The 16,993-nt window shown below is 36.7% G+C and overlaps 1 protein-coding gene across 12 annotated transcripts in view; it reads right to left on the minus strand.

Annotated features, from left to right (window-relative positions):
• The window catches only part of PCDH15 (protocadherin related 15), a 1,888,416-nt gene that overhangs the window by 145,860 nt on the left and 1,725,563 nt on the right, over positions 1-16,993 (minus strand). For all 12 annotated transcript variants that reach the window (XM_030941315.1, XM_030941316.1, XM_030941314.1 and 9 more), the window contains 2 exons: positions 4,729-4,869; positions 2,706-2,818 (listed from right to left, as the gene is read on the minus strand). In XM_030941315.1, the coding sequence (XP_030797175.1) occupies positions 2,706-2,818; positions 4,729-4,869 (254 nt within the window). The remainder of the gene's footprint in view (positions 1-2,705; positions 2,819-4,728; positions 4,870-16,993) is intronic.

Below are 16,993 nucleotides of genomic sequence, written 5' to 3' on the forward strand. Positions count from 1 at the left end.
TCTTGAGAACTTCAAAATTAACACATTCAGAGAAGTTCTTCAAAAACAGAAAACTGTGCACAGGAGTTCCCCTTTATTTATGGGGGATATACTCCAAGACCCCCACTAGAGGCCTGGAACTTCAGATGACAACAAAGCCTATATTTACTATGTGTTTTTTGTTTTGTTTTGTTTTCAATCTGATAACTCAGACCTACTAAGTGACTGATGGGCAGCTTGGATACAATGGACAAAAGAATGATTTCGCTCCAGGGCAGGGTGGCACAGGACAGCATAAGATTTCATCATGCTACTCAGAATGGCATGCAATTTAAAATTTATGAATTGTTTATTTCTGGAATTTTCCACTTAATATTTTCTGAACACGGTTGACTTTGGGCAACAAACTGTGAAAAACAATACTGTGGATAAGGAGGGGACTACTGTATCCCATAGCAAGGAATTGGAATCCAATCCAAAGGATTGGAAGCACAGGTTACTGTTTCAGAAAAAAGGAAACTAATAGATAATAATGTACATGTATGTGGGTGAGAATAATCTTTTAAAACAGATTAAACAAGAATTCTTATTTGTTTTACATATGATTTACATCTCAATGATTTACATACATGCTACGGAGGATTTTCTGGTAATTATATTACACAATTTACTTTTGTGTAGATTCTTCTAAAGGCAGATTCGTATGAAAGGATAAAACTGCTTGGTTCAGTGTGTTAAGTGTTTGCAGATGTGTCCCTCACCTACCTTAATCCTCAGTACCTTAGCTCCTGCTGTAGCGTAAAATTATTAGTTCAATATAAGAAATTCTAAAACACTAAAATCATCCTAGAACATGATCAAGTTCTCCATTATCTGAGATATTCTTTTTTTTTTTTTTTTTTTTTTTTTTTTTTTTTTTTTTTTTTTTTTTTTTTAGACGGAGTTTCGCTCTGTCGCCCAGGCTGGAGTGCAGTGGCCAGATCTCAGCTCACTGCAAGCTCCGCCTCCCGGATTTACGCCATTCTCCTGCCTCAGCCTCCCGAGTAGCTGGGACTACAGGCGCCCGCCACCTCGCCCGGCTAGTTTTTTGTATTTTTTTAGTAGAGACGGGGTTTCACCGTGTTAGCCAGGATGGTCTCGATCTCCTGACCTCGTGATCCGCCCGTCTCGGCCTCCCAAAGTGCTGGGATTACAGGCTTGAGCCACCGCGCCCGGCCTGAGATATTCATTTTTAATTATTCTCAATTATTATCATCATCCCACTTTCAATTTTTCTTTGGATACTAAAATATTCTGGAATTAAATGTAGACTCCCACACCCCTTATTTATATTTCTGCATATGCTGATTATTCAGTGTGGAACTTCTGTCTATATCTTTTTTGATTGATTAAACTCTACATTTCCTTCAAGATGCAACTTAAAACTATGTTAATCATGTTCAAACATAGTTAAGTGTCCCTTAGCCTGCTTCCTCAATACTGTGATCTTATTTCCACCACTGTGTTCTCACAGCGTATTATATTTTTCATATAGTTATTTGTTTCCAGAGATACCAGAGAGCTTGCTTTCTCTCTCTCTCTCCAGGTAAGGATATGGCAAAAAGGCAGCTGCCTGTAAGACCAGAAGAGACCCTGAACCTGACCGTGTGGACACCCTGGTCTTAAACTTGGATTGTCAGCTACCAGAACAATAAGAAATTAACTTTCTGTTGTGGACGGGCGCGGTGGCTCATGCCTGTAATCCCAGCACTTCGGCAGGCCGAGGCGGGCAGATCAGGAGGTCAGGAGATCAAGATCATCCTGGCTAACGCAGTGAAACCCCACCTCTACTAAAAATACAAAAAATTAGTCAGGCAGGGCAGTGGGCGCCTGTAGTCCCAGCTACTCGGGGAAGCTGAGGGAGGAGAATGGCGTGAACCCGGGAGGTGGAGCTTGCAGTGAGCTGAGATTATGTTACTGAACTCCACCCTGGGGCAACAGAGCCAGACCCCATCTCAAAAAGAAAAAAAAAAAGAAAAGAAAATAATTTTCTGTTGTTTAAGCCACCCAGTTTATGGTATTTTGTTATGGCTGCGTCAGGTGACTAATACAGTATATATACAAACCATAAACTATAATATATAATATTGGTGTATGTGCATATTTTATATATAAATGTATATGTATTATATGTGTGTATATATACAGTATATTTATATATAAATTTATGTATACACATAGCATCACAGTATATATATAAATACACACACTACATATATATATGTACACACTATATATATACACACACTATGTACACACACAAACACACACACATGCACACATACACACTGATTAGATGGAAAATATCATTGCAGGTTACATGCCAATGTAATGAGATTACATGCAGATTACATGCCAATGGCAATAATGAGAAACTAAAGGTCTATTTCTAACCATTCAGATCATTAATCAGAATTGAATCCCCAAAATATAATGTTGTATTTTAATAAGTTCGTATCAATTTTTTAAAGTGTCTGTTATTCATTAAACCATTACTAAAACATATTTTATACTAAATTGTCATATTAACTATTTAAAAATTTAACGTATATATTATGTTAATTTAGAAATACCAAAACCAAAATTGGAAGTCTACTCATAAATTCATATTACATCAATTTTGAGAGACTCCTTTCAAAAATGTCCTAAACATTTTATGTATTTCAAAATCAGACAGAAATCAATACCTATATTCCTCCTGTGTGAAGCGTGGGATCTCACCAGGATGTAAGACAAGAATCTTCACTGTGGCACTGCTGGACATCACAGGCTCACCATCATCAAAAGCAACCACTACCAACTTAAAAAGCAATAAAAATTCATGTTAAAGATTATAAATAAGAACAACATAACAGCATAATTTTTATATGTAGGTCTTTAAGTATTGGATTCTCTGGTTTCAGAAGGGGGAGCAATTTCCTCACTGCCTACCAGGTGGCAGACACTATGCTAGAATATACTACGTTCTCACTTAATCTTTACAATAATCCAGCCAGATAAATGTTCTTATTTTCACTTGCCAGATGAGAATCCTCAAGGAAGTAACTAACTCTGTGATTAAAAAACAACTACCAATAAAACAAGTATATTATATGATATCTCTCCAATTAAAAACTCATTTCCATAATTCCACTGGGGCCCACAGTAAATACACATAATTCTATAGCACCAATACACTTATTTAAAAAGTGTTAAATTCTGTCACATAAAAAGCGAATTAGCTTGCTCAAAAAAGAAATTAATTTTCCTAGTGAATTAGTTGTTTTTGAGATTATAGGGCAGAAATACTTTAGAGGATAAAATTGGAAATCTTTGTAGTTTAACTTTCTTTGGTATACTATCTCTTAAAAACAAATTATTAGGCCAAGTTCATTTGGTATAGCAGAAATTGTTCAAATGATGAAAACTAAGAAAAAGCTTCAGCATTGAGGTGTGATGTCTGATATTATTTATCACTGTGATAGGATTTATAATTGATTTTCTTTAATAACCTATATTACATCAAAGCAATTCTATGTTTACTTTAAGATATGTTAAATACTTTCAAAACTATGTGGTTCTCTGAAATATAAATTCTTTTGGAATCTGTAGGTTAATAATGTAAACTAATTCAACCTAGATCACAGAACCATCCTGGATCTCAGGATCTCATCCTGAGAGCCACAACTGACCTTTGGGTTAATGCTAATTTACAAACTGATCAGCTGTTCCAAACAGCGGTAAAATCATGAGAGACATAGTGCTCACTGATACTTACGTGGTTAACTGATAAAGCTATTTCCCTACTGTAGAGTCAAATGCTTTATTCACAGTAACAAAAATTATTCTAAGTAACTATTAAAAATGGAAATGTTCAAACACGTAATAAAATTGTCTACTTATGGTAATGCAAAATATGTTTTTAATACCTTGACAGGTAGAGACAGGCATTATTTTGTCAAATATATTTTTAAATATGTAGAAAACAAAAGTGTGAATATGTTCTGTTTCATTAGTTTTTGAAGAAAAGTAAAATTTTACAAAAATCAAATAGAGATAGATATTTTCCTAGATATATGCAAAGATTAACATAACAATATCCAACTGTTGAGTGGTATTAGGAAAATGGATACTCTCAGGAAAGATAAAGAATGCATAGAAAGGGGTATTTTTTTCAAGTTTTCTAGAATTATAATATATCAAGAGTACTTATCTCAAGAAAAAAATGAGTATGGGAAAAATGATATTCATACACATAGTTGCAGGATAGCATTTATTGTAACAAAAAATGGAAACAGTCTAATTGTAAAGCAACTCAATATTATATTAAAAAGAAAAATATAATGTTATACTCATATAGTAAAATTCTATGAAACCACTAAAATAACAGTATTAATGTCACTTATTGGCATAGACAATATAATATTGAATTTAAAAAGCAGTATGTATAAGACTATGTGATTTGAAAACATATATTTATATATTTGTATTTGTATGAAATGTCATCCTGAGGATAGAGATCCAAATTGCAAATTCTGGCTGTCTCCAAGATGTGAGATACCGAGTGGTTTTCTTTTTACTATTTTGGAAGTTTCTAAGAAAAAAAATTGTAATTTTAAAAAATTAAAAAGGAGAAAAATTGAAATAAAAAAGGTGCTCTCATCTGTTAAGCCAAATTCTCTATCAAAAATTAAACATCAAATAGACTACATAATGAAAAGAGACACTGACCTTAAAAATTGTTGTAGGTTCTTCATTAAGATTGACTCGTGTTATTACTCTTCCAGAATCTTCTTCCACATCAAAAATACTGGCAGGGTAAGGAAACTGGACATCATCTACTCTATACCTCACACGACTTGCAGGTAATCCCTAAAATAAAATTATTAATTATTAATTTGCTGTCACCAAGTTAAAACAAAGTGTAATCATAACATTAAATGGATCTTTAAAATTCATGGTCTTTCAGAAGTGAAAATCGCATTTCCATAATTTCATTCTTTCAGGGTTGAAATGTAGCCCGATAATTATTTCTTCATGATAACTCAATCTGAATCAATGAAGTATCTCTACTACAGGTTATTTTTAAATGATTTATATGAGGGAAAAATTAATGGTTGCTTTGGGCATCTTCTCTACCACTTTCCTTTAATTATGTGAATTACATCTGCCTCTCAAGACAACCAATATCTCCTTTTTTAAATTCAGAGACAGGGTCGTTCTTTGTTGCCCAGGCTGAACTGCAGTGGCATCACCATAGTTTCCTGTAACCTCAAAACTTCCGGTTTCAAGTGTTCCTATCCCACTCTAGCCTCCCAAGTGGCTGGGAATACAGGTGTGTGCTACCATGCTTGGCTAATTTGAGAGGACTGTGGTAAAGTGCAGGAATGGGCATGAAAGCTAAAAACACAAAAATTATTTGTCATCTACACTTTGTTGATTACAATGCTAGGTATTTCTATACATCATTAAATTAAAGCTCAATCCTTTAAATTACATTAATAACGAAGATGATAGTAATAACGGGTAAGTTAACAATCGCTAACAATTGCTAGATGCTTACCATGTACTGCAACCATATTAAAGATGATGTATGTGTACTCTGTTACCCATTTTAGAGCTAATGAACTTGTGGCTTACAATAAGTTAAAGAATGCTGAAATATTCCAGGGATAGGCAAGATAAGTTGGAACACCAAACAAAGTATTTCACTTTTAAAAAAACAATTAAAATTTGAATTAAAATTTGGTAAGATTAAAAGAATCAAAGTGATGATAAAGGATAGGTCAAAACTTTGCTGGCTGTCCTCACTTATATTAGGTTTTAGATTGGTTTCATTTGGAACTACATAGGGTGACACTGAGGTGAGCACTATAACATTTACAGTGCTTAGGCCTTGTGAATGTCTTAAGACCTAGAAGTCAAATAAATATCTTGAGTAGAGAACTAGTATGTGGTAAAGTTTGACTTCAAACCTAAACACTAAATTACAACATTAACTTCTTCAGAGAAAGAAACACTTCTATTTGGCATTATTCTGATGCAGAAAAAGCAAGAACATTTTCCCCACAGGGTGTTGATTTGCCTGGACTTGACACTTTGGTGCAAAAACAGTTTGGAGAACGTTGTTTTTTATATTGCCATTTTCTTCATGACTGTCCTTGAAAATAATCTGTTGCTCATGTTGGTTCATGAATTACAGTTGGGCTATGAGATAAATATGTGAATCTTCAGTATTTATATAATTCCTTATTTTCTGTAAGTTCAGTCCTTTCATATACTACACATCACCACTGATCACTGTCTCCTTGAATACATTCTTTGTTTAACTTTTTTCCACTCTTCTGCCTTTTCTCCTTCCCATCTGGTGCTCTGTCTCGGACTCTTTGCTTGTTCTCACTCTTTCTGGCTACTAAATGCTGGAGTTTTCCAAGGCTCTGTTACGAGAACTTCTGTTTTCTACTTCTACTCTTGGCCCCTGGAACCTCTCCCAGTCCAATAGCTTCAAATATCCTCTATTTGTTCATGACTACCAAATTTTAATATCTGGCTACACTCTGAATCTTTTAAGTCCAAACTTGGACATACAATTGTCTGCAGATATGCTATTTTCAAGTAAACATATTCAAAACCAGAATGATTTCATCTCCCAAATGTATAACGCTTCTACTATAGATAATGGCTCTACTTTTTACTAAGGTGTTCTATCTGAAAGCCTAGGGGTAATCATTGATCCTTTCTCTTAAGCCCCATAGCCAAATAATCATCACATCCTGCCAGTACCTCAATGAATATATGCCCTAATGTCTACTCATATCCTCTGTATTTTCTGTAGTAGACTCTTAATTGACTTTCTGCTTCAATTCTATTACAATTATCTCATGACTCCTGCTTAAACCCCTCCAATGATTTTGCATCACACACACACAAAAAATAAACACAGAGTTGTTAGTATGGGCAATCTGATCCTAAAAACATTTAATTTTTGCCTGCTCATCTGATTTCACCTTGCTTATTTCTTTTTCATACATCTTCCTTGTTCCTGCCTCCTTGGCTTTGCCAAGGTAATAGTCCCTTACCAGGAAAATAAGGTAGCAATACAATACACTCATCTCACACATTGTTGACTAATACATTTACCCTCCTCTTCTCCAGGCGTTCTCTAATACTCCCACTAAATTACCTTTCTTCAGCAACACTGTCTGAAATTATAGCATATATTTTATGTATTTACTTGTTTACTGTTTGTCTCTCACATAAGAATACAAGCTTCATTAGGGTAGGGACTCTAGCTGAGTACCTTGAATATTACCTGACCCATATATGTATTCAAGGAGTATTTGACTGAATGCATAAATAGGTGAATGGATAACCACATATCAAGGGTGCCCAGACACTTCAACTGATATCTAAAGTATTCATATATTTCAAGGTTTGGGAAATAGAAAACATTGAATACACCTGGAAAGCATGTTAGGGAACTGTCAGTTCTGGGATAATATTTTTATATAAACAACTGGTTTCACCTAGTGGTGGATGGTCAGTTCACCCACTGAAGATGTATAGAAACAAGGGCATTTTTTTAAGAAAAACTTTTTGCCTATTTGGACATAATCAGACTTATTATAATCATATACAATGGCTAACCTTGTATATGACTTGCCTGAGAAAGAGTGGGGGTTTAGCAGAACACATCGTAGGACTTGGGGCACAGTGTCATGCAATGTCAGCAACTTTGCTTGCATTTTAATAATAATGATAATAACAAGAGTTGTTAGCTATCAGTTTGAGTGTTTTACTATGTATCAGACTGTATGTATTACATACATTTTCATACTTACGATAAGTTCAGAAGTTGGTATCAATAGTACCTACATTTTTTCTTTTTGAGACAGAGTCTCATACTCTCGCCCAGCCTGGAAGTGCAGTTGTGCGATATCTGCTTACTGCAACCTCCACCTCCTGGGTTCAAGTGATTCTCCTGCCTCAGACTCCCAGGTAGCTGGGACTACTGGAGCCCGCCACCATGCCCTGATAATTTTTTCTATTTTTAGTAGAGACGGGTTTCACTATGTTGGCCAGCCTGGTCTTGAACTCCTGACCTCGTGATCCGCCCACCTTGGCCTCCCGAAGGGCTAGGATTACAGGCGTGAGGCACCACGCCCGGCGCTACTACCTATACTTTTAAAATAATAAAATCTAGGCTTTAAGAATTATTTTCTGAAATTTCCTTAGCTGGAAAATGGCAAAGTTCTTACTTGAAGAAACTTGGCTCACACTAAAACAGAGGTCTTTTAACATCAAATCAACTTAACGTTTTTCAGTACTATCTTAAAGGCAATAGTCCTTTACTAGGAAAATAAGGTGGCAACACAATTGAGCAAAATTACTTGGCAAAGATACTATAGAATTTGATGCCCTAGTAAATCTTGCCTTAGAACACTTTCTAAGAGGTTATGCAGCACATAATCCAAGTCACCTCCAGAACAGGAGGTCAATGATGAAAAAGCATAATTATAGCACCCACTGTTTCAAGAACAAATTTTTAGAGTTTTTGCTAGCATGAAGACCCATTCAGTCTGTAGTACAGCGACTAAAATTACTTATGACAATCACAGATTGGCTCTCGAAAACATAAAATGATTATACTTAGAATCTTCTTTTTAATAAAGCCAACATATTTGTGATGCATATGGAATTATGTCTGTAATTGATAAAATGAAAAAGAAAACATGCTGGTATTATGGAATATTATCTCTCAGATGCCTAAAATCGTTTCCTATCCAGAACATCTTAGAACTTCCTGGATGATTTTTACAGATAAGATTGTATGTATATAAATATGAACATATGACTAAAATAGTTTGCTATCCAGAAAATCTTAGAACTTCCTAAATGATTTCTACAGATACAACTTATGTATATAAATATGAACATACATGTTACATAGTGACTATATCAATAAACTTTTTATTCTAAGATTGCTATTATTCTATAGATTACCACACTATCACGAAAGTGTGGCCCTGATAGGATTCAGTGAGCCTGCAAGAAACATTTTGATTCTTTTATCACCCGTGTTATCAAAGTACCACATTTTATTTGATATCGCATATTATGATAACTAAATAACTAAAATGATGTAGAATTTCCCTTGAAAATATTTTAAAGTTTTTTTCCCTCTCTGTCCTTTCCTACTATCTTCCTTCCCTTCTTTGCTTCTTTTTGCTTTCCCTTCCTCCCTCCTTTTCTTTCTTTACTTCTTTCCAAAGTCTTTTTAAAATAGTTGTATAATTAAACTGTATAATAGATGAAACAGCTCTAGTCCTAACATTATTTCTGGGAAATTTACCACATGAATCAAGTCAAATTCATTGTTTTAATAAATCATAAAAATAGCTGTGGCTTTAATCTTGGAAAAACCTCTCATTTTGAAACCCAGAATTTTAAGTACTCTAAAAAAATGTTATAAAGTTGATCACTTAAAATTACTAATAATTAGTATTTGTTAAATATCCTTTAACACTTGATTCCACTAAAATATAACAGATATGATCAATGTATTCTAATGTATAAAACTCACTCTTATTAGATATGTTTTAAAAACTAAAATAACATAATAAATGAGTTTATGAATTATATATCTTAATAATTATGATATATGTGACACAAATATTTAAGTTATTCATATGTTTATGTATATATATATTTTAAAGACAGGATCTCGTGCTGTCACCCAGGTTGATGTGCAGTGGCACCATTATAGCTCACTGCAGCCTTGAACTCCTGGGCTCATGCAATCTTTCTGCCTCAGCCTCCCAAGAGGCTTGATATGGTTTGGCTTTGTCCCCATCCAGATTTCATCTTGAATTGTAGTTCTCATAATCCACATGTGTTGTTGGAGGGACCTGGTGGTAGGTAACTTGAACATGAGGGTACCCTCATGGTGTTCTTGTGACAATGAGTGAGTTCTCACAAAATCTGATATTTCTATAAAGGGCTTTTCCCCCTTTTGCTTGGTACTTCTCCTTGCTGCTGCCATGTGAAGAAGGATGTGTATGCTTCCACTTCCACCATGATTGTAAGTTTCCTGAGGCCTCCCCAGCCCTCTGGAACTGTGAGTCAATTAAACTTCTTTCCTTTATAAACTACCCAGTCTTGGACAGTTCTTTATAGCCATGTGAGAGCAGATTAATAAATAGCTGGAACTACAGGTGCATGTCATCATGCTGAACGAATTATTTTAAATTATTTGTAAAGATGGGGGTTTCTTTATGTTGCCCAGGTTGGTCTAGAACTCCTGGCCTCAAGTGTTCCATTCAATTTGCCCTCCCAAAGTATTAGGATTACAGGTGTAAATCACTTAACCTGGTCTAGATAAACATTAAACTACCAAATATTTGCTTATATTTTAAATTGTATTAGGAACAGACAGATCTCTCCTTTATATATTCCCAATAAGTTTAATATTTCTTCCAATGAAATACTTCAAATAATCATATTTAATTTTTAAAGTATAGAAAACATTTAAAATCAAGATGAAAATTTTTAAATATTAACTTCTACTTCATTCTTGATAATATAGCATGCATATTATACTGTATCTCTCTATGTATAGCTGTATATATGTCAAGAGAAATTTTTGGACCATGAATAATGATTAAAGCTATCTTTTTACAAACAAATCAATATTTAAAATTGTGCTACTCTGGCAATAGATTTATTTTTTATATCATTTTGAAACTGTGATAAAATTGCTTTAATATGAACACTAAAAGTAGTATACAGAATTACTTTCTTAAAGTTCTTACTGAAGTGAGGCTGTCGTGTGGTTCATAAATGACCAGTAAATTACTTCTTTGGTTTCATACTCTCATCAACCAAATATAGTGTTCTCTATTTAGATTCAGAAAAATCTTGAGGTCATTAGCTATTTCTCTGTATTCACACACTATTACCACTAGACCACAGCATTTAAATCGATTTTTAAAAGATTTTTAGAAAAAAAAAAATCATAACCATTTTAAGAAACCGATAGAAGCATTTAAGGACTTTACCAATTAGAAAGGCTCTTCCTCATATCTAAATATTTCTTGAAGCCAAATCTCATTCTGTCTTCAGCAGTGAGGGAACATAGTGGCTTCTTTTCTTCAGGGCAATATAGCTCCTATAAAGACCAGTGTTTTCACCTGAGCCTCTCTTTATTAGGAGAGATATTTCTAATTATTTTTGAATTACCTTAGGCATTGTTTTCTTGCCATTACATCTTTTCTGTATGCCTTTTTAAAATTTATCATAGTTTTGCAAATGTATTAACTCTGCCTTCAAAAAGAAAAAAAATGAAATGAAACAAATTGTCTTTTTTTTTTATGTGATGCACTAGGGAAACCAAATACTTTAGTTCTCTATTTAATTTTATTATTCAAATAATGGAATCAATTTAATTTTATTTTTTAGTTCAACTGGCTTAATTAAAATCTCTTCCTTAGCACAGATATTTCAATATCATGAGGTAAAATATATGTAGCCATTTCAGACAATGTAAAATATCAAAAGAAGACTATAAAATAGACTTTGATTCAAAATGATTTACCAAAAGTTAGAAAGTAGTATTGTAATACGTATGTAACATCACATTAAAAGGGAAGCTGCATTTAAAGAATTTGAGGACTCCATTTGCCTAGTCACCATGAAGAGGGATTATCAAAGGAAAACAAAATGAGGAAAGTATTAAGCAAGAGATAAACACCAATTTAACAGAAAAATGATGAAAACTACCTGCAAGGATTCTCTTCGCAGAAGACAACGGTGGCCAAAATCGAGTTTCCAATTTTTCTGCTTCTTGGAGTCTTCTGAAATGTATAGGGCGCGGAGCAAGATGGCTGAATAGGAACAGCTCCAGTCTCCAACTTCCAGCGTGAGCAACACAGAAGACCGGTGATTTCTGCATTTTCAACTGAGGTACTGGGGTCATCTCACTAGGGAGTGCCGGACAATCGGTGCTGGTCAGCTGCTGCAGCCTGACCAGCGAGAGCTGAAGCAGGGCGAGGCATCGCCTCACCTGGAAGCCAAGGGGGAAGGGAATCCGTTTTCCTAGCCAGGGGAACTGAGACACACAACACCTGGAAAATCGGGTAACTCCCACCCCAATACTGCGCTTTAAGCAGACAGGCACACCAGGAGTATATATCCCACACCTGGCCGGGAGGGTCCCACGCCCACGGAGCCTCCCTCACTGCTAACACAGCAGTATGCGGCGATCTATCCGCAAGGCAGCAGCGAGGCTGGGGGAGGGGCGCCTGCCATTGCTGAGGCTTAAGTAGGTAAACAAAGCCGCTGGGAAGCTCGAACTGGGTGGAGCTCACAGCAGCTCAAGGAAGCCTGCCTGTCTCTGTAGTCTCCACCTCTGGGGACAGCGCACAGCTGAAGACCAACAGGGGAAGCAGCGGGGGCCGGTGCAGACGCAAACGACTCTGTCTGACAGCTTTGGGGAGAGCCGTGGATCTCCCAACGCAGAGGTTGAGATCTGAGAACGGACAGACTGCCTGCTCAGGTGGGTCCCTGACCCCTGAGTAGCCTAGCTGGGAGACATCCCCCACTAGGGGCAGTCTGACACCCCACACCTCACAGGGTGGAGGACACCCCTGAGAGGAAACTTCCAAAGGAAGAATCAGACAGGTACACTCGCTGTTCAGCAATATTCTATCTTCGGCAACCTCTGCTGCTGATACCCAGGCAAACAGGGTCTGGAGTGGACCTCAAGCAATCTCCAACAGACCAACAGACAGTCCTTCTGACTGTCAGAAGGAAAACTATCAAACAGGAAGGACACCTATACCAAAACCCCATCAGTACGTCACCACCATCAAAGACCAGAGACAGATAAAACCACAAAGATGGGGAAGAAGCAGGGCAGAAAAGCTGGAAATTCAAAAACTAAGAGCGCATCTCCCCCTGCAAAGGAGTGCAGCCCATCGCCAGCAACGGATCAAAGCTGGTCAGAGAATGACTTTGACGAGATGAGAGAAGAAGGCTTCAGTCCATCAAACTTCTCAGAGCTAAAGGAGGAATTACGTACCCAGCGCAAAGAAACTAAAAATCTTGAAAAAAGAGTGGAAGAATTGACAGCTAGACTAATTAATGCAGAGAAGATCATAAACTAAATGACAGAGATGAAAACCATGACACGAGAAATACGTGACAAATGCACAAGCTTCAGTAACCGACTCGATCAACTGGAAGAAAGAGTATCAGCGATTGAGGATCAAATGAATGAAATGAAGCGAGAAGAGAAACCAAAAGAAAAAAGAAGAAAAAGAAATGAACAAAGCCTGCAAGAAGTATGGGATTATGTAAAAAGACCAAATCTATGTCTGATTGGGGTGCCTGAAAGTGAGGGGGAAAATGGAACCAAGTTGGAAAACACTCTTCAGGATATCATCCAGGAGAACTTCCCCAACCTAGTAGGGCAGGCCAACATTCAAATTCAGGAAATACAGAGAACGCCACAAAGATACTCCTCCAGAAGAGCAACTCCAAGACACATAATTGCCAGATTCACCAAAGTTGAAATGAAGGAAAAAATCTTATGGGCAGCCAGAGAGAAAGGTCGGGTTACCCACAAAGGGAAGCCCATCAGACTAACAGCAGATCTCTCGGCAGAAACTCTACAAGCCAGAAGAGAGTGGGGGCCAATATTCAACGTTCTTAAAGAAAAGAATTTTCAACCCAGAATTTCATATCCAGCCAAACTAAGTTTCATAAGTGAAGGAGAAATAAAATCCTTTACAGATAAGCAAATGCTTAGAGATTTTGTCACCACCAGGCCTGCCTTACAAGAGACCCTGAAGGAAGCCCTAAACATGGAAAGGAAAAACCGGTACCAGCCATTGCAAAAACATGCCAAAATGTAAAGACCATCGAGGCTAGGAAGAAACTGCATCAACTAACGAGCAAAATAACCAGTTAATATCATAATGACAGGATCAAGTTCACACATAACAATATTAACCTTAAATGTAAATGGACTAAATGCTCCAATTAAAAGACACAGACTGGCAAACTGGATCAAGAGTCAAGAGCCATCAGTCTGCTGTATTCAGGAGACCCATCTCACATGCAGAGACATACATAGGCTCAAAATAAAGGGATAGAGGAAGATCTACCAAGCAAATGGAGAACAAAAAAAAGCAGGGGTTGCAATCCTAGTCTCTGATAAAACAGACTTTAAACCATCAAAGATCAAAAGAGACAAAGAAGGCCATTACATAATGGTAAAGGGATCAATTCAACAGGAAGAGCTAACCCTCCTAAATATATATGCACCCAATACAGGAGCACCCAGATTCATAAAGCAAGTCCTTAGAGACTTACAAAGAGACTTAGACTCCCATACAATAATAATGGGAGACTTCAACACTCCACTGTCAACATTAGACAGATCAACGAGACAGAAAGTTAACAAGGATATCCAGGAATTGAACTCATCTCTGCACCAAGCGGACCTAATAGACATCTATAGAACTCTCCACCCCAAATCAACAGAATATACATTCTTCTCAGCACCACATCGCACTTATTCCAAAATTGACCACATAATTGGAAGTAAAGCACTCCTCAGCAAATGTAAAAGAACAGAAATTATAACAAACTGTCTCTCAGACCACAGTGCAATCAAACTAGAACTCAGGACTAAGAAACTCAATCAAAACCGCTCAACTACATGGAAACTGAACAACCTGCTCCTGAATGACTACTGGGTACATAACGAAATGAAAGCAGAAATAAAGATGTTCTTTGAAACCAATGAGAACAAAGATACAACATACCAGAATCTCTGGGACACATTTAAAGCAGTGTGTAGAGGGAAATTTATAGCACTAAATGCCCACAAGAGAAAGCAGGAAAGATCTAAAATTGACACTCTAACATCACAATTAAAAGAACTAGAGAGGCAAGAGCAAACACATTCAAAAGCTAGCAGAAGGCAAGAAATAACTAAGATCAGAGCCGAACTGAAGGAGATAGAGACACAAAAAACCCTCCAAAAAATCAATGAATCCAGGAGTTCGTTTTTTGAAAAGATCAACAAAATTGACAGACCGCTAGCAAGACTAATAAAGAAGAAAAGAGAGAGGAATCAAATAGACGCAATAAAAAATGATAAAGGGTATATCACCACCGACCCCACAGAAATACAAACAACCATCAGAGAATACTATAAACGCCTCTACGCAAATCAACTAGAAAATCTAGAAGAAATGGATAATTTCCTGGACACTTACACTCTTCCAAGACTAAACCAGGAAGAAGTTGAATCCCTGAATAGACCAATAGCAGGCTATGAAATTGAGGCAACAATTAATAGCCTACCCACCAAAAAAAGTCCAGGACCAGATGGATTCACAGCTGAATTCTGCCAGAAGTACAAGGAGGAGCTGGTACCATTCCTTCTGAAACTATTCCAATCAATAGAAAAAGAGGGAATCCTCCCTAACTCATTTTATGAGGCCAACATCATCCTGATACCAAAGCCTGGCAGAGACACAACAAAAAAAGAGAATTTTAGACCAATATCCCTGATGAACATCGATGCAAAAATCCTCAAGAAAATACTGGAAAACCGGATTCAGCAGCACATCAAAAAGCTTATCCACCATGATCAAGTGGGCTTCATCCCCGGTATGCAAGGCTGGTTCTACATTCGCAAATCAATAAACGTAATCCAGCATATAAACAGAACCAAAGACAAGAACCACATGATTATCTCAATAGATGCAGAAAAGGCTTTTGACAAAATTCAACAGCCCTTCATACTAAAAACGCTCAATAAATTCGGTATTGATGGAACATACCTCAAAATAATAAGAGCTATTTATGACAAACCCACAGCTAATATCATTCTGAATGGGCAAAAACTGGAAAAATTCCCTTTGAAAACTGGCACAAGACAGGGATGCCCTCTCTCACCACTCCTATTCAACATAGTCTTGGAAGTTCTGGCTAGGGCAATCAGGCAAGAGAAAGAAATCAAGGGTATCCAGTTAGGAAAAGAAGAAGTCAAATTGTCCCTGTTTGCAGATGACATGATTGTATATTTAGAAAACCCCATTGTCTCAGCCCAAAATCTCCTTAAGCTGATAAGCAACTTCAGCAAAGTCTCAGGATACAAAATTAATGTGCAAAAATCACAAGCATTCTTATACACCAGTAACAGACAAGCAGAGAGCCAAATCAGGAATGAACTTCCATTCACAATTGCTTCAAAGAGAATAAAATACCTAGGAATCCAGCTTACAAAGGATGTAAAGGACCTCTTCAAGGAGAACTACAAACCACTGCTCAGTGAAATCAAAGAGGACACAAACAAATGGAAGAACATACCATGCTCATGGATAGGAAGAATCAATATCGTGAAAATGGCCATACTGCCCCCAGTTATTTATAGATTCAATGACATCCCCATCAAGCTACCAATGACTTTCTTCACAGAATTGGAAAAAACTGCTTTAAAGTTCATATGGAACCAAAAAAGAGCCCGCGTTGCCAAGACAATCCTAAGTCAAAAGGACAAAGCTGGAGGCGTCACGCTACCTGACTTCTAACTATACTACAAGGCTACAGTAACCAAAACAGCATGGTACTGGTACCAAAACAGAGATATAGACCAATGGAACAGAACAGAGTCCTCAGAAATAATACCACACATCTACAGCCATCTGATCTTTGACAAACCTGAGAGAAACAAGAAATGGGGAAAGGATTCCCTATTTAATAAATGGTGCTGGGAAAATTGGCTAGCCATAAGTGGAAAGCTGAAACTGGATCCTTTCCTTACCCCTTATACGAAGATTAATTCAAGATGGATTAGAGACTTAAATGTTAGACCTAATACCATAAAAACCCTAGAAGAAAATCTAGGTAGTACCATTCAGGACATAGGCATGGGCAAGGACTTCATGTCTAAAACACCAAAAGCAACGGCAGCAAAAGCCAA

The sequence above is a fragment of the Rhinopithecus roxellana genome, chromosome 11 (genome assembly GCF_007565055.1).
Source record: "Rhinopithecus roxellana isolate Shanxi Qingling chromosome 11, ASM756505v1, whole genome shotgun sequence".
In the NCBI taxonomy this organism is placed as follows: Eukaryota; Metazoa; Chordata; class Mammalia; order Primates; family Cercopithecidae; genus Rhinopithecus; species Rhinopithecus roxellana.